General features: G+C 44.5%; 1 protein-coding gene across 2 annotated transcripts; it reads right to left on the reverse strand.

Moving 5' to 3' along the window:
- Window positions 1–563: 563 nt before the first annotated feature.
- Window positions 564–27075, reverse strand: FIBP (FGF1 intracellular binding protein). 2 transcript variants are annotated; one of them, XM_083165496.1, is made up of 11 exons: window positions 26919–27075; window positions 21762–21857; window positions 18415–18613; window positions 13718–13844; window positions 13504–13604; window positions 12023–12156; window positions 8908–9013; window positions 6337–6400; window positions 4332–4418; window positions 2866–2963; window positions 564–920 (listed from the first exon to the last, which is right to left on the reverse strand). In XM_083165496.1, exons 2-11 carry the CDS (start codon window positions 21844–21846, stop codon window positions 851–853), a joined length of 1071 nt encoding a protein of 356 aa, XP_083021622.1. In that variant the 5' UTR covers window positions 21847–21857; window positions 26919–27075; the 3' UTR covers window positions 564–850. The 2 variants fall into 2 exon arrangements, with proteins under 2 accessions (XP_083021622.1, XP_083021621.1); XM_083165495.1 differs by having other exon boundaries at window positions 26862–27072.

A 27075-nucleotide genomic window follows, 5' to 3' on the forward strand; every position in this document is an offset into this window, starting at 1 on the left:
TCACTGGCTCTGAAGCCTCTCCTTGTTCAACACTTATTATGTGACTTGGTTTACCTATGGACTTTTGTGCTGAGTAATTTGAACTACATTAATACAAATAACTTCTATAAATGTAAATTTAGACAAATGTTTCAGTTTGTTTTTGATGCATGACTCTGTCTATTGTACACACAAAGTCTTTATTTTGTGCAAATGTATGCGAAAAACTCAATAAAAATCTATTTGCAAAAAAAAAAAAAAAGATGCATATGGCTATAACTATATATATATATATATATATATATATATATATATATATATATATATATATATATATATATATATATATATATACATACACATATATATACACATCTGAAAAAGCATTTATTAGATCGAAAAATGGTCATCGAAATTGAGATTATTCCCGAGGGACAGATATCCGAAAGTGAGCAGCTGTAATAGGACAGCGATGGTAGAAAGAAGGTGGATATCATTGAAGGATGAGGACATATTGGTATTATATGTAGATATACAACTTTTTCCAAATATGTCATACGGATAGTGTTTAAATATTCAACAAACAGTTTTAAAAACTTTTATTTATCAAAAAAGATACAGGATTAATATAGGTTACATATTTACATATATACATAGGCTACTACAAAAATAAGAGACACAATCAGGACGGACATCCTGCTTATTGCCTTCATTTATGTATGTTATATGAGGAGAGGACCCTGGCACCTGCAGGAGGAGAGCAGCCCGGTAGTGACGGATTCTCGGATGTTACACTTAAATAATAAATATTGTTTTTAGCGGAGACAGACTTTGAACTACCTTATGGTCATGCATTAAATCACGGTAACACTCAATTGTGATACATTTTCAATAGACAGCTTCGTAAGGTGCCCATGTACCTCTCCCAGAGAGACAGCTGCCTGCAAAAGACAAAAGCAGAATAAACAAACATTGGCAGCAGAAAATGGCATATAAGCATACTTATTTCCTCATGGGGCAGACGTATTAAGTCTAGTTAAGTGGTGGGGATAACGCACCAGGCAATCACCTCCTAACAGTCATTGTTCAACCACAACTGATTGGAAGGTGCATTCTCACCTTCTGCTTTTATCACTTTAACAGGCTTAATACATCTGCCCCAATTGTTCTTTATATTCGCATCACCCAGGTCATTATATAATACTACTTGTCTCTTAGTCTAGTACTCCACCAATAGCGTTAGTCTGGTCTTTCAGGTACCTTCTCTCTGCTCCTACCCAGCAGCCTAGATAGCCACTGTACATTATGTTGTCATCTCTGGATAACAGATCATCAGAATGGCAACATTCAGCATATCCACACCAGAAATTTTACAAAATGCCGACCTGAACATAAGGTCAACAAGAAAAATGTTGACATTCACAGAGTGTTAAGAGTACATTTTTGTGTTACTTTTTATGGTTTGGCTATAGGAGTTAGGCTAAAATGTGCAAAAAACTATACTGACATTCTGTTATCAACATGTTAAACATACACATGGTGAACATGTCAACATACTGCTTAACAAGCTAATGTCAACATTCTGAATGCCGACTTTCCACACTGCTGCAGGGAAGATAAACTGGTAACTGTGTATGTTGCTCTTCAAGAATAAAGCATCAGAAAAATATTGATTTGCTCATTTATAGGCTGGTATCCAATTAGGTGCGATCCTTTTTTGGAGGATAAAAGTGGCCTGATGATCATTATCATGCTATCCAAATACAGGAGGCATCCAAAGCATAACCCCTGGTAAGTGCCATGTAATTTTATAGCCCAGCAAAGCCATTAGCTGATGTCAATCTTCTATTATAGCTAAGGAAATGAAAGCAATCATTTTAAAATCTTTAAGTCAACACATATTAAGCCTGGTGGTCTTTTGCTGCCTCAATATATAATACACATTTAGTACAAGTCAATACTAAAGAGGTAGGGGAATCATTATCTGACTGGTAGGGGAATCATTATATCACTAGATTAAACAAGATGCTTCCAGAGATCTCCACACTGTGTTGGCGTTGTGGGACGGACATCTGAACACCACTCTGTGTACCTAATGCAACCCGCGTGTAACAGCACTTCAGCATGGGAACAAACTGAAGCACCTAAATGTGATGAGATTATAGCCACTCCATGGAACACATAACCAGTATACTAAGGAGCTCCTCTAGGAGTTCTGCCAAGACTTGGGATCCATGGACCTCTCAATTTCAGGTCTCTTTGGCATTTCATTAACCAGCTTATTTCAGATGCAGAATTTGACCCACATACTGTATTTTCAATAACATGTGAATAGATGTGTCCAGCTGAGTCTCACCTTTACCCATCCATCCCCTTTATTTTATTTCACTTTCCCATTTACTCACTTCCCTTTTCTCCTCCAGTTTTTCTCGTTTCTTTCTAATGAAAAAGTTTTTAATTTGTTTTAAAAAAAAAAATAGAATGAGCCTACATACATTAGGAGCAAGTTTCATCTTTGCACCTTTGGTCATGGCTAGCCATGGCTATTCTATTGTTCTCAGCTGCAATACAATACGTATTGCAGCTGAGAACAATAGAATAGCCATGGCTAGCCATGGCCAAAGGAGCAAAGATGAAACTTGCTCCTACTGTATACACATAAGCGTTCACTTGAATTGTTTTATTGATACACGATTGGTCTTTTACATAATGTGGCCAGATCGGTGTTATTCGTGCAACCTTTGTACAGATCTGGTCTCGTATCTCTTCCTTTCAATAAAATTTGTATTTATTATAAGAAAAAAAAAAATTGGAAATAAAAACTGGGTGGGGAGCATAGAGCATTAGGAAATAACAGGATGTGATGAAGACCAATAAAACACTCACTTGAAGGCATCAAGAGCACGAGCAGATGCTGTGTACTGAGTGAGAAACAGTTGGACGTCCGAGAAAGACCAGTTAGCGGCTTTACAGGGTTCTATAAACTACACAAAGGCAAAGGAGGGAAACAAGCTGTTACTGATTATATCATTTCATATTAAATGTGTGCTCGTTTTTATTTACCTTATCCTTTTTTTATTAGTATCCTATTAACATATGATGCAATATTTGTTTTGAAAATGTTCTACACCACTGAGTATGGCGATTGAATGTGTTTGGAAGTTGGCACAAAACACTGCTCTTGTCCAGCAAGCTAGATGTAGGTTTTATATGGTATTTGCCATGTATTCCCCCGGGCACTAGAGGTGACAGGACAGGCGGAATTCCTACCATGCAAGTCATGTTGCCCCCCCCCTCCCCTCCTCCATGCAAGTCCTATCCATTCAATTCAGTTAATGGCAATCAGAGCTTTCTATGGCTACTTATTAAGTGTCTGCTAACCCACTACATCAGGGATGGGGAACCTTTGGCCCTCCAGCTGTTGCTGAACTACACATCCCAGCATGCACTGATACAGTTCTGCTATTTGGCCATGCTAAAAAAGTACCAAAGCATTCTGGGATAAGTAGATCAACAACAGCTGGAGGGCTGAAGGTTCCCCATCCCTGCTCTACATGGAACATACTTCTATGGTGTATGCTGGTCAATCAGATTTAACAATGGTATAGTCCACATGCATGATTTTAGTTTAAAGGCATGCAGTGATAATGCTACATGTGTGGCCAACACAGGGACATTATACAGCACAAGTTCTCAATGCATCAATAAAGGGCCACACTGCTCCCCATGACCTCTCTGTGGGTCACCATAATGTTTTTTGTACTGGTTTAGTTTCACGGCGGCCGATATATCGGGCGATTCAATCCGATTTTTTACCTGTTCATAACCCCACTATCCACTACGCATGGAGCTTATGTTATTCAGTGTGGCGAGCGCAGCGAGCCACTGAGCCCGAAGCGGGGCGAGCCCTGCAAATTGCTGCGCTCGCCACACTATATAAAATCAACTTCATGCCTAGTGGATAGTGGGGTTATGAACAGGTAAAGAATTGCATCGGATCAGCCTATATATCGGCCGATATCGCATCCGATATATCGGCCGCCGTAAAACTAAACAAGTACCTTTTTTGTGAAGCTTTCATAAACGACCAATTAAATATCTTAGTATTATTTTTTGGTAAAACATACCTAGCTTATTATAATAGTTTAATACAAATAATATAGATACAATAGAACATATGATTAAATGGAGTTGATACATATACTAGATTTTGGCTACAAAAAGTCAGGAACCCAAGGGAATGGTCTGTATTCTAAAGCTACATGGCATAATGAGAATATATTTATTTTCTGTTTAAATACAATAATCCCTCACACATATACATGGCTTACTCCATACATATGGCACAATACCTTTTCCACAAGGTCAATGAAGAAATCTCTTACATCTTTATTATGGGTCAGGCTGGTTCCAATATTTACCAAAGCCCTAGAGAGTGTCTGTAGATGAGAGATAATGAGGAGATGAAGGCTGGCACTGTGTAACATGCTATATAGTAATGGTGTGTGTTCTAATGATGCGGATACTGGTGGGAGGTTCGGGGGAAATGTAAGGAAAAATTAATTAACATAAAGGTTATTGGCTGAGTAGAATAGCCTGCCGTCAGAGGCTGAGACAGTAGAACAGTGATTTTTTTTTTTTATTTTTTTTTTTAACCAGTGGCACACCAAAGATTTGAAAATTGCCAAGGCGTACCATCAGACCCCAACATGGAAAATAAATCTGCCCCCATAGGAAAAAACAAATACACTGTCCCCCCACAGGAAAAAATAAATAAAAAACATGGCCCTAATACAGTATGAAAACAAATTGGTCCCCACATAAAAAAAAATGAATTGCATTGAACACAGTACAGACTGTGACAGGCTCATTTGCTTGTAGAACACAGGAAAAATCTTATGATAATCCCAATTATTTTCAGTGTGTAGTTTCTCAGGGGATAGAGTTAAAAATGTGAACACCATAGGAGTCACTGCCCAGCAGCCATTATGGGGTTAGTGGGGACAGTAGGACCCTCAAACAGTTCCTCACCCAGCTTCCTGTGACTGGTCTTCTCTACATCACATTCATATCCTTAAGCATCAAACCAGTACATCAAACCATGGACTGATACCATTGATGTGAGAAAGTGAGCAACAACAGTCGACACCAATCAATGATAATAGGTGGATGACAACAGGAGGAGGGGCCAGGAACCAGATCTGGACACACTGATGCCCAAAAGGGTGGTCTCATATGCCCAGGTTACAGAGACAGGACTGGTGCAGGAAGAGAACAGTGAATAACATTTTGACTGGTGGTGGCTGTAAACTGGTGTGAACATCTCTAGACCTGGCGGCATACTTGAGAACAACTCAAGGCACACTAGGTGACTAGGTGTCACAGCACAGTGGTAAAAAATACAAAACACTGCAGTAAAGCAAATTTAAAAAATGAAGGGTGGAGAATACGTAAAAGGATAAAAAAAGATGCAGACAAGATGTACCAAGCCTATGGCCCGTATTCAATGCAGCCAGCGAGGGGATTTAACGGTGCGGATCGCCAAAAATAAGGGACCCTTGCCATTTAACCCGCGCACCGGCTGCTCATCCTATTCCACGTTCCTGGGGAATCCTCACTGTCAGAGGACAGCGAGGATTCTCCCAAACATCGAGGCTCACGGCTAATGCAGGGAGCCCGCTGCATTTAGCCGCGAGCCTCACTGTTTTTGCGCCCGCTCACGCCGTTTCCCTGGCCCAATAAAAAACCCAGTGAGGGGGAAACTATGTGTGCAGGGGGTCAGTTGAATACGGACCCTGCAAGCTGCAATCATTGAATATACCCCTATGTCTCTATGATACTAGCATTGAGTAGGCCTTCACGGTTTACTAGTGACAGTTATTGTTAGTCCAATCGAGATGGGTCCCAAAACACCCACGTTATTCCAACTTACTACTTATATATGATCTGTAGAGAAAAATCAGTCTTTGTTTTTGCAAAACAGATTATTAAAGCCAGTAGGTCTCCTATCACACACTCGCAGCACAAGAGTCAGGCACATCAGTTACATTCTGACCATTAACATAAAGAAGCTCCTAAATGGAAATTGGCAACAAACAATATTTCGTTACATATCCGTGATCTCAAAATGGATGTAAGTGGGGTTTTATAGTACACAAAGTTATAAATAAAGTTATGATGTTAGACAGAAGATTAAATGGGAGCAATCTTCAAACAATACCAGTTCCACAAATCAAGGCTAAATTGTATCTGATCAGTACACTGAGTGAGAGAACAAAACTGTCCTCTTTCTGCACAGGGTAGGATATTTTTACAAATATCAAGACGTGTCATCATATAAGATTGAAACTTTCTTACCTTAAAATTTGCCTCTATTTCATGAAACACCCCAATTTTTCCTCTCAGTGATGTACACACCAAACTAAAAAGAAAAAAAAAAAAGAACACTTGTATAAATTGTCTTTGTTACTACCATGTGGCATCAGACTTGGAGTTCCATGCTCTCGATTACCAATAGATTTGCAGCCCTTTACCACATTACTCAAAGCAGACACCCACAGACTGGCACTCCCATCCTATGTCCACAAGGCAGACTTAGGCAGAATGGGACATTATGGGCCTTATTTTGGTTCATTCTTTCTGACAAAATCCTTCTTAGATGGACAAAACCATGTGCACTGCAGGGGGGGCAGATGTAACATGTGCAGAGAGAATTAGATTTGGGTGAGTAATTTTGTTTCTGTGCAGGGAAAATACTGACTGCTTTATTTTTACACTGCAATATAGATCTCACTTTGAAGTAAAACCCCACCCAAATCTAATTGTCTCTGCACAAGTAACACCTGCCCCACCTGCAGTGCACATGGTTTTGCCCATCTAAGAAGGATTTTGTCAGAAAGAATGAACCAAAATAAGGCCCTATGTCTGGTTACTACTGAGCAGGGAAGTCCAAGTTTGCTCTTTACATTTACCCAGTCTACATATGGTTATTCTGGTTATACTACAGCGGTGCTTTGAGCAGTGCTATTTGTAGTCTGGTTGTGCAGGAGGAGGATTTCATCAACAGTGACTTTAAACATGCGATCCTACACATCCTGACTACACATCCCAGCATGCCTTGTCACAGTTCTATCATGCTCACCATCAAAGTTTATTTATATGGCCCCTTTGATAAGGGGTGGGGAACCTCAGGCACGGGGGGCGTAGCTGGTCTGAGTGGCTCGCCCACCTGCCTGACGGCTTTGTCGGTAGTCAAGTACAGGGGAATTCTCGCGAGAGGTCGGCAGTTCTCACAAGACTCCTCTTAATCAACAGCAGCCGGAGACTGTCAGTCTTATTCAGCGGCAGCTGCCGGAGGGTGGGACGGCTGCAACAGGACAATTTGTAGGATACATTTTTACATATGGCCCCCGAAAGATTTTTCCCCCATATAAACGTCCATTGGCACAAAAAAGGTTCCCCGCCCCTGCCTTAGATTTTGCATTGCCATACAGAGTAATTCAGATATGATCTATAGGGAAACAGTTTGAGCAGAACAAATAGTTCAAGATGCAATCAATGCCACATCATGAGTAATACAGACAGGCTCCGCATACCGTCATACAGGCTCCGTATACCGTCATACAGGCCCTGCATAACGTCACACAGGCTCCGCATTACGTAATGCATTAACATTGCAGCTAAGCAAAATAGAAAAGACTTAAAGCAGTTTTGAACGAAGTAGGCTTTAATAACACTCTCTTAAGGGATGGGTATGAAATCCCAGCAGTTAGGATCCTGAAAATGACAAGACGGCCTATGGAGTTTTGATGGCCAAAATAATGAGAAATTGTGGTATATCCACCCTAACTCTGCTCTCCCAAAGCCTAACCCTAACTTCACCCTGCAGATAACCGTAACCATCCCCCTAAACCCACATTCCCTCCTGAGGAGAGGGGACTAGCTCACAACACCATCTTAATTTATAATAATAATAATAATAATATTTATATAGCGCTTTTCTCCCAATAGGACTCAAGGTGCTTCACCATTGTCTTTACAGCTCGAAATACAAAACAAGCTTAACAATGGATGTCAGTGAAATGCTTGAGTAAATAGGTACGTCTTTAGTCTATTTTTAAAGGATTCTACAGTGGGCGCTTCCCGCACTGTGCGGGGAAGAGAGTTCCATAGAGTTGGATCAGCAAAGTTGAAAGCTCAACCCCCAGATGAATTCATAATATAGTGGGTAATGATATAAAAAATATAATCCAAACCGTAGGAGATTATACAACACTACAGATTTAGGAGAGAACATTCAGATGGTTCCCCCTATACTATAAAAGTGGGGGACACATTGAAATGTGGGCAAAACAAACTATGGTAAATGGTCAATTTGAATTGGTCTTATCAAAACCTGAACCAATAAGTAACTAAGGGCCTGATTCAGAGATGTAGTTCATACAGCAGATGAGAGAGAACACATGCATGTTTCATGTCACACAAGTCTGCCATAAAACCAATGGTGACATACTGAGAGCCACCTCATAGACAACCAGACAATGGCTATTCTGCTTTATGATCAGAGAAAACGAATGTAGCCCATACACTAGGGCGATATTGCATAAAATCCTTTGATTTCGACCGCATCTGTGCGCTAAATCGAAGGATTGTATGCATGAATAATTGGTCCCCCAATCCGATGCACAGGCCCACCAGTCGTATTGAAAAATATGTGCTGCACATAAGTGGCGGGTTCGGGGAGAGGGGGCTGGAGTGGTGGTCGCGTTGGCGGAGCGCAACGCTGTGAAGGAGCACTGGCGGGGCTCAGAAGCGCTCCATCACAGTGCATCCGAATGCATAAGTGTATGGGCAACCTGTATGTCTATACAATCTTCGTTTGTCTACATCAGCCAAGCCTAACCTTAAGTTATTTTTCTAATTTGTCACCTCTTGTGTTGATCCAGAAGGTCTTTATCCGTTATCAAGATCTTCAAGTCTTTCAGATCCTGGAGAAATTCCTTATCCAAATCCATATCCATGTCTTCTGCTACATCTGAATGAAAAAGACAAAAAAGGCCGACCTTAAATAAAACATTCCTTACAGTATATCAGAATTGTGACCTGGGATGACAGATCTAGCAGCAGTCGGACCATGCGGTGTCATTACTAATAATACAACTGTAGTACATACACAACAGCTCATCACATTCCTCATACAGTATGTACACAAAGTCAGCTGTAGCTGTTTGGCAGCAGCCAGAGACCAACACAGGGCCGGACTGTTGTAGCAGCTGTCACGTCTTCTCTATATAAACATGAACAATGTGGCTGTGATCACACATGGTGCTCTTAGCATCTCAGTAGCATAATGAACTCTTCCAAGGTTCATTTTGGTTTTAATAGGGACACAAGGGCGTTTTCATGTGTATGTGCAACTACAGTAAACAAGTAGACACTTACATCAAGCAATGAAGTAGAAGATGAATGAATATCCGCCCTCCCGAACCCCCCCAATCCCCTCACTCGCATGCGAGTGGATGTGTACGCCAACACATAACCTTGCTTGCGGCTGAACGGGAGATAAATCATTTGATGGTCGCTGACCATCGGATGATTTCTCTCCCCCTTCAGTTATGTCAGTCTAGACTGACTTTTATTCCAGACGCTATCCGCCAAATTCAGGACGGGCGCTGATGTCATGTGACTTCAGCCGGCCACCCCAAGCAGGCATTGCCTCGCCTGCGCTCTCAGAGGAACACCCAGGGTTTTATCCTGGAGCAAATGACTCGGCGCATGTGCAAATCCCGACCCAAATGAACGGGTCTGAATCAGCCCCCTTATTAGTAAGGAACTATGGAGATTATTCACACCTAAAGACCTGATCACTGATTTGCTAAAATTGCAGAGTCCTGGCATGAGGTAATTGCCACCCAACCCGAGTGAAATCCCACCCAGGGCAATTATCGATAGACTGTGCATGTGTACAATCTCGATAGCGCATACACAAGGCCATCCTGCGATACATTCCAGTGTTTTGATTGCTGGCCGTATGCAAGTTGATTGACAGAAAGCTGACGTTTGTGGGAGTGTCAGGGAATATGCAGACGTGCCCAGGCGTTTGATGGGAGGGCGCGTGATGTCAGCTATGGCCCTATCCAACTGCTTCTACCGGAGCCGCCGAGTAAATCCTGGGCATTGCACAGACTGTGCATACTGCAAAATCATTAGGTGGTGAGCGGCTTGCTAATGGATTTGCAGCTATTCGCCGATCCAGCTCATTTTCACCTGAGCAGTGATCAGGTCTGAATAACCCCCAATGTCCTTCTTACCTACTATTTATTAACAGTTTCTTATATAACGCAGCAAATTCTGTTGTGCTCTACTATTGGAAACTAAATGATAAAATAAACTAGGTAATTACAGACAGTCATAGAGGTAGGAGGGCCCTGCTTGCAAGCTTAAAATATATAGGGAAATATGCAAGAGATAGAACCTATACTTGTGTATCGTTGCCTAATGGTCCACCACCTTGCCTGGCACTATTGCATGGTATATGACCACAGCTAGCTGTGTTTTACCAGACACGGCTGCATAGCACGCAACAGCTCCAACCCGCTAGGCCCCCAGTCTACAGTACCATAACTATTTTATGTCCCCCGCCAGAAAAAACATTAGTGATAGAAGACATGTGGCCGAAAAATCGGCATGGCCTCTGGGGGAATGGGTGTGGCCTCATGGAACAATGCCATGTTCATCGATCTGTGGGAGTGTGCAGAACTCCCAGAGATGTTGGGCTACATACTGTATGTTCAGTGACAGTTGCTAGGGGTGACAGGTCTGGTGTGTTCCTGTAAGCCCTGGCAGTGGCTTCGCTGTGGGTGGATTGCAGTACCTAAGACCTCCACTACTATTCTAGCATGCTCATACATATGTAACACATCCATACTAGTTACATCTGCTTCTGATTAGCCAACTACATATACTTGTAAAAGAAATGTAAACCAAGTGCCGGAATGCACCCCAGGTATGTGTATTTATCTCTGCTGCAGTCCATACAGGGGGATATTGCTAACCCTCCACAAAGAAACTCAAAAGAGGGAGCTGAACCACTTTCTAGACTAAGAGATTGTGGAAAGTAGCCGACGACAGCTGGTGAGAGGTTGCTGGAGCGCGCATCAGTGCTCACCGCGCGCCCATACATACTAGGTGATTCTGAGCCAAAAGTGAGCTACTCTCAGCTCAAAATCACCTAGTGTGCCTGGGCCTTTACAGATGAGAGGGGAAACTGCCAACCCAGGAGGACCAGGTGCCTTGAGATTTGTCATCAATAATACTAGGAATTAATTGACCTGCCACAATTTGTTGATAAGGGGTAGAGGTTTTATAGTTGGCTCAATAAGGCCACAAGCTGCCAAATAGCAGTGCAGTATGTGGAGGAACATTGGCCAGGAAAAGAGAGGCTAGCATGTATATGGATACAGGTTATCTTAGAGATGAGGCTATATTCCTTACATCACAAACCTTAAATAGAGAGACAATTCCACCAGACATGGGACGAATGGATCGGATTCAGACCTGTTTGCTAGGCTGCGTGTCATCGCAGCCTATGGAACAGGTAAATTGTCCACGACCCTCATAGAGGGAGAATAGAACTTGTGGCAAACACTGTGAGCTTGTGGGGGGCTTCTTTGGGCTCTCCCCCTGGTCGAAGTACTGGCTGTCAGGATTCCAATGTCAGTATACTGACCTTCAGAATCCCAACTGTTGGGCCGCAATACCACACAAGAAGTAGGTTGAGTGCCATGTAATAAAGCCAAGTGTGTGTGTGTGTGTGTGCAAAACAGATAGTACAACTTTTTTCTTCCATAAACATTAATAATTGTTGTATAACCCCTCCCACAGCTGTATCTATAATCCTTCCATCTCACCTATAATGTAAACATTTTGGGGTATTTGTATGCCCCTACTCAAAGATCCTGAACAGAGTAAGTGGGGGTGGGGTATATCTAATCATTACTGTTTAGAGAGAATGGAACTGGTGTACATGGGCCTACTTACGCACCCACTGCTCCCAGCGTCCAGTTCTGGATGAGATGCTCGGCACAAGATGCAAAATCCTCAAATGTGAGATACTGGAGCTTCCGCTTGCCTGTTTCAAAGCGACTGTTTGCGAAGAATACTATGGCAGCATAATCTCTGAGAAAGAAAAAACAGAACAGTACTCTTACACAAATCTGATACAGCAAATGTAATAATGGACTACAGTGTAATAAAATGTTACCCAGTTTGTTTTATCACTGTCTACTATTGTAAAGTGCAACGGAATCTGCTGCGCTATATAAGAAACTATAAATAATAATAATAATAATATTAAACATTTGTGTTCTTATGCAGCCTCATGGCAAAATATGGCCAGCACAGGCCATAACAATCCATATGTAACTGTATATATTGCCAAAACATTTCCAGTAAAGCAGAGGTCTATGTGCATGCTACAGTACAGGCCAGGTGCTTATAGGACATCCCATAACTACACGGTGGTCCATTATTTGCACTGTACACAGATAGAATATGACATCACATAAAGGGGGAGTTGCATCGGGTGGTGCAAACGTCCCCCAGGAGACTGGGCAAGTCTCCCGAAGTCAAGCTCATCAAGCAGGTGATGACACCATTTGCATATAATTGTATCATCGTAGCCACGCCCCCCTCTGTACAATGTCGATAATCTTGGCATTGCACAGTGGGGGTGTGGCCCTGACGACACGATAGAGCAGCCATTTTTCACACAGCCACTGATTCGGAGATGGATCTCATTTCACTCAGCCACTGTGTCTTTGTATGCAGTGGCTGTGCAAGAATATGCCAACGATGCATGAGAAATGTTGTGCAAGTAGACGCTGCCTGATCCGATGAGGCATCTTAAAATGCAGCATAAAATCCCTCTGCGTGAAAATGGGTCATCTGAGTAGTCCTCAGGTTACTCAGGATGACGGGGTAATTGCAGCTGCTGAAGCCAGTGAAGCAGCGTCCAAGGGCACAGCCATTGTATTGGAACACTGCCTTCCACGGCTCTAAACTCCAGCATCATGTCAATCATCGGGCAGCATTGGGAGCACGGTGAGCGACATTGCAGCCTCATATCTACACACAAGTAGTGCAGCTTCTGCACATGCACAGATTCAAAAACATTGGAGATGGAAGTAAACAATGGGTTGAGAACTTTTATTAATTAGGCCCTACAGATGCGCCCTCATACATCTTGCCTCAATACTCCATGCCTCATTTGAGTGAGCGGCCAGGTCATGTGCAACTCTGCTAAAGTTGGGTGTAGTTTTGTATTTGCCGAAAATGTATCTTCGTCATAACGTAACTTGACTAGGACACATATGGAAACTGTGCGGATTAATTATATATGCCAAGTGTTGTCTGCGTGACTGCAGCAATGATGTATGAGGCTGTATCTGTAGGTTAGAGAATAGAATGTGACAACTAAAGTAAACATGTGTAGAAAATACAGGTATACGGGGGTGGTAGACACACCTGGCTAGTCTGTCGGACAACAGGAAATTCTGCTGAATGTTTTCAACAAGGGCACCTCTCATTTCTTCTACGACCTTAAACACTCGCTTGAAATTATCGAACTGCAAGAAAAAAGAAATACAGAGAAGATACATTAATATAGTTAATATCCAATTATGCATTAAGAGGATAGTGTATTATAACACTAGAAACAGAGCACCCTTAAAAAAATTACCTGTCTCCTGCAGCTTTTCAGGGTCACCCCAGTCTTTGCACTTATGTCATCTAGATCTTTCTTAGTCCCTTTAGAGAGTTTCTTTCCAAGAACTTCCCGGACGAAAGCCTCATCAAAAGCATAGTACCTAGAGGTCACAGCGATAGTGATATAACTTCATCACATCTTTCTCCATTTGCTCAATAACACAGTGGACTAGTGTACAATCATGTCCACATTTGTTCTGCGCAACATGTCTCAAGTTAAGTAACATTGAAAAAAAGAGATTTTTGTAAGCACTTACCGTTCGAATCCCTTTCTCTGAGTCTATCCTGGTGACACAGCTCAACCATGGGATGTAGGAGGGTCCGCAGGAGCAAGGCACCTATGCCAGGGCTCGACAAAACCCGGAGGCCAGGTTGCCATTGCGACCAGATTCTGCTTCCTGGCGACCAGATTTGCCAGGAAGCAGAACCCCAGGGCAGAGTGGTGGCTTGACAGCAGCGGGCAGCAGCCAACAGAGCAGTTCACAACTCTCCCGGCTGCTGGGAGATGGACAGGGAGAGGCAGGGAGCTGGCAGCAGCCTCTGTGTAAGTAGCGGGTCCCCGTGGCTGGTAATCCTATCAGCACTTAACGCAGCCTCGGGTGCCCGTTTCAGACACGAAAACAGATGGCGCTGCGGTGGGTTATTATGTTCAATATAACAGCCAGCACGGCAGCAGCCCCGCAGAGCGGTGTACAACTCTCCCGGCTGCTGCTGTATCAGAACAGGTCTGCAGCGCGCCTATTTCAAAACTCAAGCACGGAGCTTGACTTATTCTTCAACTTGTCCCTATTTCTAACCTCCTCTGGAGGGCAAAACACCAGGCGCACAATCTCCTGGTTTAAATGAAAATTTGACACTACCTTAGGTAGTAACTTAGGCACTGTTCTAAGCACAGCCCTGTCATCATGGAAAATCAGAAACGGAGACTTGCAAGACAAGCCCCACAATTCTGAAACTCGCCTAGCCGATGCTATGGCCAACAAAAAGGTAAGTTTCCAAGAAAGAAAGGTGAGATCAGCTGCCCTTAACGGCTCAAATGTAGTTTTTTTTTGTAAAACCGACAAAACCAGAGACAGGTCCCAAGATCCTATATGAGGGTTTAAGTCTCATAACTCCCTGCAAAAAAAGTCTGTACTTCTGGCAAAAGAGCTACTCTTTTCTGAAAGAAAATGGATAAGGCCGACAGCTGTACCTTTAAGTTCTGCAGGCTAAGCCCTGCTGAAAACCCATCCTGGAGAAAAGAGTCTAGGGACCTTGAACCTAGAGGTGTGTACCCTCTGTCGTTCACACCACCTGATATAGATTTTCCAAACACCATGGTAATTTGCAGCTGATACAGGCTTGCGAGCCCTAAGCATAGTAGTAATATTAACAATAATTATTATTGTTGGGTTTGGAGAATGAAGAATCAACAGGACCAGCTGGCGAATGTTCACCGCTTTGGACTCTGGAAGAAAAACACAATGTAGGTGTGTGTCCAAGATCACCCCCAGAAACTGAAGTCTCTGAGTGGGTGTCAAACGAGACTTCGGGAGATTTAACAACCACCCATGGTCTCGGAACAGCTGTGTTGTAATGGCCAGATGTTCCTGTAACTTCTCTGCCAACTCCACCTTGAACAGGAGGTCATCCAAGTATGGGATAATCACTATCCCCTTTAGCCCGAGAGCCGCTGCCATGACAGCCATCACTTTTGTGAAGACTCTCTGCGCTGTGTACAGGCCAAAAGGTAGGGCCTGGAGCTGTAGATGAGTCTCTCCTATCGTGAAACGCAGTAAAGACTGATGTTCTCTGCAGATAGGCACATGAAGATAAGCATTTTGAATGTTCACCGATGCTAGAAATTCTCCCGACTCTATGCTTAAAAGCACTAATCGAAGAGATTCCATGGGAAAGTGGTCCACCCACAGGGGTAGGTTTAAAGACTTTAAATTTAGAATGGGTCTAAAAGACCCGTCTGGTTTGGGGACCAAGAAAAGAATGGAATAAAATCCCTTCTCTCTTTCTTTCTTCCTGAGGTACGGGGACCACCACTTCTCAAGAAGTGACGTTGCCGCCCCCAAGAGGGCTTTCCGCAAGCGAGCTTCCCACGGTAGGGGTGTTGGAAGAAATCTCTTTGGGGAAGCCCCCCTGAGATTTATTCTGTAACCCTGAAAAATTATGGAGAGAACCCAAGGGTCTGTGGTGGAGAAGTTCCACATATCCCAAAACTGCAGAAGGCGACCCCCCACTCTGAAACCAGAACGAGGAGTCTCCGCCCCGTCATGCTGAGGACTTATCCTCACTCTTGGACAGGTGTTTCTTAGCAAAGGCCCCGTGCAGGAAGAGACCAAGTCTCTGCTTCAGCGGGGAAGAAAGCGTATTGGCGCCTTTTTCCCCTTTATCGGCTCCTACCAAGTGTTTCTCCTCACCTCCAGTGTCTCCCCTCCTTCTGGGACCACTTGGAAGCACCCAGCTACGCTGGACTCCTGTAATAGGCTTCAACTCCATCTCTGGATTTCACCCTATAAACCCCTGAAAATGACAGGCGCCATAGCGGGGGGTCCATCCCCCAAGATCCCCCCTAAGCAGGGAGCCGGTTAAGGACTCACCCCGGGGCCCAGGAAACCTCTATTCATGGAGGTTGAAGCGCTGTTCAGAGAGAGCAGACAGCGTCCCTCTGCACACAGAGAGCTGACAGGACGCGCTTCTGTCAGCCTCTGCTGTGCTTTCAGTGTGCATAAACTTCCTCTGGAAGTTACACACTGTGCCTGCACTAACTAGTGAATATTAATAAAATAAAAAACACCTAGCTACTAGTTACAAAACAGCTGCAGCAAGCAGCCAGTCAGCACAGCACCCACTCCGGTGGGTACCTACAACGAACTGAGGAATTCTGGGATGCAGAAGGGGGGAGCCTGCCTCTCAAAGAAGTCAGCATATGTGCCTTGCTCCGGCGGACCCTCCTACATCCCATGGTTGAGCTGTGTCACCAGGATGGATGAAAGAGAAATTATATTTGCTGCCTAAATGGGAGGGAATTCAATTAGCTGCAGTAATTTATCTCAAGTTAACTGATCCCGAAGGGGTATTTAATTAGCCCAAAAGGCATCGCACAGGCTGCACTTAAAAAGGATTTCGGTACTTGTGACTTATCTGGGCGCCCGATTTTCTTCATCGCACCTAAAAATCGCGTCAAATCGCATTGCATACAATCAGATTTTAATATGTGAAGGCACCCAGATGCCGGTTTCATATGTGAAATGGCCCCCCAGACCCCATTTTTAATTGTATACCCACCCTGATGGGTAAATGCCCCCCATTGTTAACGCCACCCCACTATCAACGCCAACCCGAAGCGTGGCGAGCGTCGGCGGTACGCGTCCTCCGACCTTTTCATACCCCCACTATCCACGTTGGCGTGGATTTGATTTTATATAGTGTGGCGAGCGCAGCGAGCCACCGAACCCGAAGCGTGGCGAGCGCAGCGAGGGGACGCGGATACCTGTGAAGCCCGCGAGGGGATGCGTATAGCTGTGAAGGTATCCACGTCCCCTCGCTGCGCTCGCCACACTATATAAAATCAACTCCACTCCGAAGTGGATAGTGGGAGTATGAAAAGGTCGGAGGACGCGTAGCGCTGCGCTCGCCACGCTTCGGGTTGGCGTTGATAGTGGGGTCATTTAGCCATCAGGGTGGGTATACAATTAAAAATGGGGTCTGGGGGGCCATTTCACATATGAAACAGGCATCTGGGTGCCTGAACATATTAAAATCGCATCAAATCGCATCACATGCAATACAGTAGCATACAATGCAACGCGATTTTCTCTTCAAGGGAAATCGCATGCTTAGGGTACTGGCATACAATTTCAACATCGGGCGCCCAGATAAGTCACAAGTACCAGGATTTCTTATCTGGTGTGATGAGTCCCAAAGAGAAATCCTCAAATAGTTTTCAGGTAGCCCAGCCATGTTAATACTTAAAGTCAGGGAAATTATCCCAGAGTCTATGGATAACACCCTGAAACAGATTAATTTAACAGACGAGAAAAAGGTTCTCTAAAAAGGTGGCCATACACTACAGGTGGAGTATCCCTTATCCGAAATACTCGGGACCACGAACATTCCGGATAAGGGATTTTTCCGGATTTTGGAATAATTTATTTTTTAAACATACTTACCTGTCCCCTGGTGGTGCCCCGATGGCAGGCCTTCAGCTTCATCTCTGGCGTCTCCAGCGGCCCCAGGAGTGCATTGCGCGAGCTCCCAGGCGCGCCGGTGACGTCACCGGCACACACTCGCGCAATGCACTCCTGGGACCGCTGGAGACGACGGAGAGGATGCCGAAGGCCTGCCGTGGACGCCGGGGGACTTGGTAAGTATAAAAAAAAGGTAAGGTGGGGGTAAAAAAAAAAAAATAATTCCAAAAAAAACCCACGTTTTTTGGAATAATTCGGATACGGGATACTCAACCTGTATTACTATTTGGCCCTTTTCTACATGATTGCAAAAACTATTGCAGGGCACACTGGTATGTGTAGTTCCACAGCAGCTAGAATATCACACGTTGCCTACCACTGCTTTAGAAGACAAACCACTGGCAGAGAGCTCCTCCAATATACTTTTTTGTTTTTGTCTTCTTTTATGAAAATAATCGTTGCTTTCAGAATATTAACTGTAATTTCCTACCTCTCAATCAGCATGCTCTGCTTGTAAGGCGGTATCTGGAAGAGCAGCTGCTGCACCAGTTTTGGGGGGTAATGAAGGAGTCTTTCAATCATCTGAAATGTACGGTAATGGTCCATTGTGTCACTCTCCAGGACATCTGGGCCTGCTCCGGTCTGATCTAGGATCCCACTCTTCAACCGAATATTGACAGCATCGCTCACTGCAGAGTCATAAACAGTGTCAGGTACAAAAAGCATCTCTGTAACTGTAGGACGTACGGGCTTATGAAAACCAGGATATTTATACTTAGTTAGAATCCTCTTCTCTGAATCCATTATGCTGGTTACACAATGCAGAGGCAGGTGCATGGGCACTTTGAATTACCAGCAAAAGCTCAGCTCAAGCCTCTCTTCCTGTGCATTGCCCTCGGCGGTCAAAGACTTAAGTATATATCTTACAAAGCCCCAAAAGAATGAACAAGGGCCCTGATTCTGATTAGGGAATAAATAAAGAATACGTACAGTAAAAACCTCTGACTCCGCCGCCCATTTCAATTGCAGCTCGTTGTCTGGCCCGTAAAATGAATTCGCTAACTGTGACTGCCGGTTAGTGAGTTTGCTGTGGAGCGGCCATGCAGGTTGTGTTGCCATTCGCGGAACCGGAGGAAAATAGCCCAAATCGCACTAGTGGATAGAGCCTTAAGACTTCTGCGCCCCATCTGACACACCGCCACCCCAGAACTAGAGTTGCTGGAATATGCACTGGATTAAGTGTAAAGGCCCCCATACACTATACGATTTGGGCACGATTTCACCCGATTCGGATGAATCGGGCCATGAAATCGGCACAAATCGCATGTTTTGACATCCCCTCTGTTCCGATGCGCCGTCCCGTGCACATCGGATCGGAGTTGGGCAGTCGGACCAGCTGTACATATGATTTCCTAAATCTTATGTGCAGCCTCCGGGCAGGAGACGCCAGAGCCGGGCAGAGTCAGCGGCGGCAGATGCTGAGGGGGGGGGGGGGGGCGGGGGCGCAGAAGAGTCGGGCTGGTGACACAGGCAGTGTGCGGGGGTGGACGCCGGTGAACTGACGAGGGAGCTGGGCGCAGGAGGACCGGTGATTTATCATATGCAAAACTTGGCACATCAAGTGCCTCATCATGTGTGAAACCTCCCGGGGAGCTGCCGAGGAAATCAGGTCCGACTTGTCCCTAGGACTACTAAACTAAAACTAAAGCAGATAAAAATGCACAAATGGCAAAGACTGGCTAGAAGTCTTATCTGAGCACTCTATTATGGATTAGAATTATTAAAACATAACTCAGGCATGGAAAGGTGACCAAGTTAGATAACTTGTTCACCTTTCCATGCCTGAGTTGACAATGTCTCGCTCTCATTCAGTATTCAATACCAGTGTGTAGATACTGAGCAGCAGAAGAGACTGGAGCTACATAATCAGACATCTATTTACTCTCCTGTGCTGAATTGTTCTGCTTATCCTGTGCATCTACAGCATTAAGAGTGGATTATATGTGCAAGGCATTGACAGTCTGTTGATATATTAAGGGGCCTACACACGTGGATATGTGCTAAGCATTCTGAGCAATACTAGATCGCTCAGCACACAGCAACATATGCGCTTTATATGTGCTGAGTGATCTATCAGGGCCAGTGTTCTCCGAGAGAACACTGGCCCTGACCGGCGATTAACTAGATTTATCCAGCATGCTGGATATTAATCGCCAGGCGATATCGCCGCGCATCGATATTGCTATGGCCCATACATACTTATTGATGTAGGGGCATTTTCTAATTGATATAGTTAGATTGCTTAGAAAATGCCCTGAAATCACCTCCTGTGTTGGTCCCATTAAGTCTGAATGTTTCATTTGCATTGAATTGATACAACAGTATAAACACCACAGCAATTACTACAGTGTTACACAACCCAGGGGTATATTTATATTATTGAATATTTTATTAATTTTTTATTCTATTGCACTGTATCATTTTTATAATGTGTGTTAAGTATAATATGAACTAAGCTCAGACTCGACATCCAATTGCAGGTTAAAATCCTGCTGACAACAGCCAACTTCAAAATTATTTTCGGTACTTGTTTCCTAGCACGGCGCCCATCGCATCGCATACCGATGGCAGCCGATTTTTAAATCGTATACCATCGCATTGTATGCCATTGTGTGCCATATACAATGGTATACGATTTAAAATTGTATAAGCACCCTAATGGGTTTTTTCAATGTTAAATGGGTCCCCTATAAGATTATTTATTGTATAAGTACCGTAATGGGTGCTCATAATGTTAAAAGCACCCCCACACCACCCCCACTTTCAACGCCAACCCGAAGCGTGGTGAGCGCATCCTTTGACCTTTTCATACCCCCACCATCCGAGTCAGCGTGGAGTTGATTTTAGATAGTGTGGCGAGCGCAGTGAGGGGACGCGGAATACATGTAAAGTAATACGCGTCCACTCGCCACGCTTCGGGCTTGGTGGCTCGCTGCGCTCGCCACACTATATAATATCGACTCCACGCCGACGTGGATAGTGGGGGTATGAAAAGGTCGGAGGACACGCACCGCCGCCCCTCGCGGGCTCGCTACGCTCACAACGCTTCGGGTTGGCATTGATAGTGGGGGGTGGCGTGGAGGTGCATTTAACATTGTAAGCACCCATTAGTAGTAGTAGTAGTACGTTTATTTATAAGGCGCCGCAAAGTGTCCGCAGCGCCGTACATAGCAAACAAAAAACAAATTACAAGGTAACGTACAGGGTGTGTTGAAAAATACAGTATGGAAAGGGGTATAGCTGGTAGAACTAAAATCAGCATCAGTTCAGAAGTAGGTGTCAAAATTGTCGAGGAGACTGAAGATGAAGTAGAGGAAGGGAAGAACAGGACAGGAGGACAGGTGAGGTAAAGAGGTAGGGTGAGTACATGAGGAAGGAGGACCCTACTCATAAGAGTTAACATACTAAAAATATGTGGGTGGACGAACGAAAAACAATAGGATAAGTAGGAACGAAGGCAGGATAGGAGTGCTTATACAATTAAAAAATTGTATAGGGGGGCCATTTAACATTGAAAAAACTCATTATGGTGCTTATAAAATTTAAAATCGCATGCAGGTATATGGCATGCGATGCGATACAATGCGATGCCATACGACTGAATATCGTAGGCGCGTGCTAGGAAACAAGTACCTGTCTGTTATTACCCAGTCTTGTTTTATTATAGTTTATTCCCAGTTGTAAAGCGCAAGCGAATATGCTGCTGCTATATAAGTCTATATAAGTAACGGTTAGTGGTAAGTCTGCAGACACATGCATGAATGTGGATCTATATACCTGAGTATCCATCCAGCCAGAGCTGATACACCTCTTCATCAATCAGAGTGGTATTTCCCACAAACACATCCAGCTCGTTAGCCATGGTGAGGACTCCTGTGGAGACAGAGAATGTTGAGCACTATTGCTACTATCCTACTGTACATAACAATAAGCCAACGCTGTTCCTTGCCTCGAATACATGTTATACGTGCCAGTGGTACTAGATGGTACCCGGGGGAGCAAGTCAAATGTTGCTACATTCGTGTGCATGGAACCTCCAACACTGACTGTTTTTTTGATGGTCTGGTAACTAGTATTTAATAAACAATAACTGGATAAATATATGCACGGTTTCATTGCGGAAAGATTTTCCATCAGCATTCATAATATGAGTAAAATAAAAATTGATTTGCAGCTACATGTTTCCATGAAGGAGGGTATCCTATTAGAGGTAGTAATTTACAGCTGCTAATAGGTTTGATAGGGGCTAATAGGCCTAATTGCGGCGTGCTTCTCCCTCCAATGTCAGCACATCCAAAAAGAAATAAGCAGTGCTCTGAATAAGTCAATTAATAAATGTGGGATTGTCCAAGTAAGATAAATCAATTTAATAACACCATAAAAAGACTGTCAAAATAAAACATATATAGCATTCATACATCCACTTTGTACACATGACAGTAATAACCATTTGCCTGTTCCTATAACAATGTCTTGACTGGACCTGAGAAAGGAAGGTAGGAGATAGCAAACTCCTAATTGTCAGCGTATAGTTCATGTGCAGAATAATTACCAAATGACTGACATCGATGGAGGGATGGTTCCAGAAGTCCTGTGTGGATCTGTTTAGTGTATGAGAATCCTCTCTATAAACACAGTGAGTCTACAGTATATGGATGAGAAAGCTGTGATATGGAAGTGCTGTACAATCCTTGAGGGCCCAAATGTCCTGACCTGGGTTGAACACGGGCAGAGGGCAGTGTAAACAGGAACACCGGGTCATCCAAACAGTTCCCGTTTATATCAATGAGGGAAGCCCAACCTCTGGACTGCAGCATTCTGTGGTCAACATGGAGGTTAAGCGGGGGGTGTACAAAGCCTCTGCTGCTGTACCCTGCAGACAGCGGCAGAGGCAGGGAGGAGGTGAATGGATGCCCGTGTGTTCGGCATCCATTCACCTCGTGAATGAGGGCAGGGGTGGGGGGTGCACGGGGTAGACCAGCAGCTTACCTTGGTGCTGGGCTTGCCGCCAGCACGGTGATCGGCGGTCCTGGCAGGGGTGATCGCAGTCCCGATGCTTGGAGATGTCCAAGCACCACCTCCGTCTATACTGCAGGTAGGCACCACTGTGTAAACGGTGCAAATCCCAGATGCGACCTGGCTTGGATCCGGGAATTTTGGTGTAAAAGGGGTATTAATGTCCAGATACTGGTACAAGCACTGGTCCAGATACTGGAGCAATGTGAGGCAGTGGAAGATCTAACACGTTTCACTGCTTGCTGAAGCTTTTTCAAAAGTACTTGCACCTAATTGTTTGATGTAGTAAGGTATTTAAACCCAGAACTAGCACTTTATAGATCCGCTGACAATTAGGAGTCAATTCTTACTCAGGTCCAGTCCAGACATTATTATAGGACAGAAAATGTTTAATACTGTCATATGTACAAAGTGGATGTATGAATGCTATATATGTTTTAATTGAACTAATACGGTCTTTTATGGTGTTATTAAATGGATTGTGCCAACCTTGGTGAGCACCCCAGGGGGTAGAGCAGCTCCTCAGCTTGCCAATGCAGGTCCTTCTCTTGCCCCTCAGCATTGGCTCTACAACTACTTGACTCTCGCTGGATAGCAGTATAAATGATTTAGCACGAGTCCCCTTGTTGCCAGAGTTTTCTGGTTTGACCCAGCATCTTTGTCTTCCTTCTGCCACCTCTTCCGTTCCTCTGTCTTCTAACTCTTTTTACTCTTCCTGCTGTCTCTCTTCTTTCGCACCTCTAGGCTCTCCATGCACAGTTGTCCTGACTTGGCAGCACTTGAACCAGCTAATAAAAGTCTGAACGAGACAGCCACTCCTCACTGGCTCTCTGTCTCCCCAGCGAACACATTGCTGCTACTGAAAAGTTAGTGTAGCAGACTCTGCCCAGCCCTCCACCATTGGATCTGGACTTCCCTAGTCAAGGCCCTCCTCTGGCCATGGCAGGCCTAACACCTTTAAGAGGCAAGAATGTACCTTTGCCCTCTGCACCTCTCTCTACAACTAATCAACTGTCACTGCATGCGGAATCCATTCCCTGCTGATCTGCTGTACAAATGACAGCAGGACAGATCCCCCAATTGAATATACTTCCCCACCTAGATTGGGATAGTTTGTTTGTATGTATGCTAATGCTTACATTATAGCACTTTATAATAGGATTTCTTTTCAGGAGCTTGTTGTGTAAATAAAATGTAACACTATTTAATGGACCAAACCTTACCTCCCCAATCGGTATTTTGTATTTGCACAGAAAGTGCACAAAAAAAAAAATCTTGGTGGTGTGGTCACACTTCACACCTCCAGTGTTCCCAATGCATTCCAAGCTGCTGGGATGCCCCAAGCCTCCTATATACAGCATCCATTCACTGCTGGCGAGACCTGGAGAGAGTGACCTTCCAAAATTTTCCAACCATGAGGCACTGTGGCCTGGTGGTATGCGGTCAATATGCCAGCACTCAGTAAACTTTATTCCCTATTGGGATGGTGAAGAAAGCATACCTCCCAACATTACCCTCTCCAGGAGGGACACAATGCTCTGCTACTGGACTTTCCTCTCATGTATGATTGGCATCACCTGTGTTGAACAGGTTAATTGATGAGAAAGGTGCTTCAACACAGGTGATGGCAATCATACATTAAGAGGGAAGTGCAGGAGCAGAGCAATGTGTCCCTCCTGGAGAGGGTCATGTTGGGAGGTATGAGACAGTCTTATTACTGCCGCCATCCTCACCGCCAGGATGTCATATCTGTCCTGGTCTGAGGATGGGACGGCAGTACAGTGCGCCTATCTCAGAAGGGCAGCTGCCATTCACTATGACATTATAAACAATTGAAGCAGATAAAGTGTTGAACAATCACACTGACATAATTACTCCAGCACATTAGTATGGCTCTCTGCCAGCCAGATCCCTACCTAAACATATGCTTGAATTCATAACTGGCACTTGTACCTTATTCCATGTGCACACAATCCATTTGGAAACCGTATATGGTCAGAAAGGTATCAGTATACTTGTTGACATTCATAATGTTGACACCACAACCTCAGCATGGTTTCAAACTGTCAAAAGGCACCATGTCAACAGTGGCGTATCTATAATAGGTGCAGTGTGCACACGGCCCCTGAGTCCCAGGGGCAACACCGCTCATGCTGCACCCATTTTTCAAATACTTACCCTCCAGAGTCCAGCAGTGGTGGAAAGACTGGTGCTGAAATCGGCTGAAAAAATTTGCAGCAGCCATTTTTTCGGTGATCTGCACATACGCAGTGGAGTCTACACAACATTGTGCTGCTGCCAGCATCTTTTTCCGAGATTCGTGCATGTGCAGTAGGGTCTAAGCCAGGGATGAGGAACCTTCGGCCCTCCAGCTATTGCTAAACTACACATCCCTGCATGCACTGCTACAGTTTTGCTATTTGGCCATGCTAAAACTATAGCAAAGCATTCTGGGATGTGTAGTTCAACAACAGCTGGAGGGCCGAAGGTTGCCCATCCCTGGTCTAAGCGCTCTAGTGTTCAGACCCTACTGCTCCCAGCACTCCCATCTTTGTTACCGGCAGTCAGGAGGGGACACCGATGGCGGAGCCTGGACACGGGACCTCTCTTTTAAAACACCTCTGCATGTTGACATGTGAACTGTCAGCAGTCTGAGGACACAGATTAGATTTGAGCTGGGGGAGGTTACAAATAGACAATTGGACAAGGGTTTGGGGAAGGGATTAGGGACAGAAAACTCATCAGAACGTCACTTCAGAGTCTTCACCACTGATCTTAATGTGACCACCGGAACCTGGAGTTAGTTCTGCATCTGATAAAAAAGGAAAGACACCGCTAGACTGCGGTGGACCATTTGCCAACAGTTGTACATGGTTGCCTACCTGACCCTCTCCTTCTGGGAGAAAATGCTCTGTTCCTGGACTTCCCTGGTAATTAATGTAGGATTGCCATCACCTGTGGTGAAACACCTTTCTTATCAATTAGCTAGCTCCCCGCAGGTGATGGCAATCCTGCATTACCAGGGAAGTCCAGGACAGAGCATTTTCTCCCAGAAGGAGAGGGTCAGGTAGGCAACCATGAGTTTGTGTTGGCAAATCATCCATGTAGATATAATGAGCATTTACATGGTCACTATGGACCCGTTACATGTTGACAGTTCAACCATGTCAACATAAACTCTCCACTCGTACTCACCCCCATAAAACACATAAGCACAACTCTGCAGAGCCAATAAATTTGTCAACAACTTATACCCAGGGTTGCCTAACTGGCCCTCTCCTTCAGGCGGAAAATGCTCTGTTCCTGGACTTCCCTGGTAATATATGATTGCCATCACCTTTGGTGAAACACCTTTCTTATTAATTACCTAGCTCCCCACAGGCGATAGTAATCATACATTACCATGGAAGTCCAGAAACAGAGCATCTTCTCCCTGAAGGAGAGGGTCAGGTAGGCAACCCTGCGTTATACCACTTGTAGACGCCTTGTCAAACAGAACTTTAGCCCTGTAATGGTTAGGATTATGATATGATCAGCCAAGATCGCATTGACTTTACATCTATTCAGAATCTATTACAATCTATTAACACGTGTGCAGACAGTTGTATACAACAATTCCTTTATCAAACTGAGTGATAATACAAAACTTGCATTGCCATAGCGTTATATATAGATTTATTCACGGACTACGGGAAAATGGCCGCCGTCACCACCACCCCCGAAAATCTGCCAGCAGACATTTTACAATCCCTGTCATTTACTTAGAACTTCGCTCTGGTACATGACATGACCTGCGCTGTCACACACAACCCAGACCAGTGATTTAAAGGAGCGATGTCTCACGTTCACGGCATCACTTACTTTCCGCGAGACCGGCCATCTCTGGCTTTGCGGCATGTGACATGTGTACACACTTACCCGGCCGCCGCTCCAGTCCGCAGTGTTCTCTGTAACACCCTCCGCCCCGCAGCACTTCCGGCTCCCTGCAACATGGAGTCCGATGGCAGCTTCCGGTGCTGTGTGAGGCGGCGGCACCACTGCTGTGGGCTGATGCAGTAGCTGGCTGCAGTGTCTG

The sequence above is a fragment of the Crinia signifera genome, chromosome 11 (genome assembly GCF_055691185.1).
Source record: "Crinia signifera chromosome 11, ASM5569118v1, whole genome shotgun sequence".
Taxonomy (NCBI): domain Eukaryota; kingdom Metazoa; phylum Chordata; class Amphibia; order Anura; family Myobatrachidae; genus Crinia; species Crinia signifera.

Excerpts from the sequence above, each read along its gene's own strand:
- FIBP (XM_083165495.1), bottom strand. The coding sequence starts at position 26,904 with ATGTCACATGCCGCAAAGCCAGAGATGGCCGGTCTCGCGGAAA. Across the intron at positions 21,858-26,861 it reads GATGGCCGGTCTCGCGGAAA|GAGTCCTCACCATGGCTAAC; the intron begins GTAAGTGATGCC and ends CTGTCTCCACAG. Across the intron at positions 4,419-6,336 it reads AAATAGAGGCAAATTTTAAG|ACACTCTCTAGGGCTTTGGT; the intron begins GTAAGAAAGTTT and ends TCTCATCTACAG.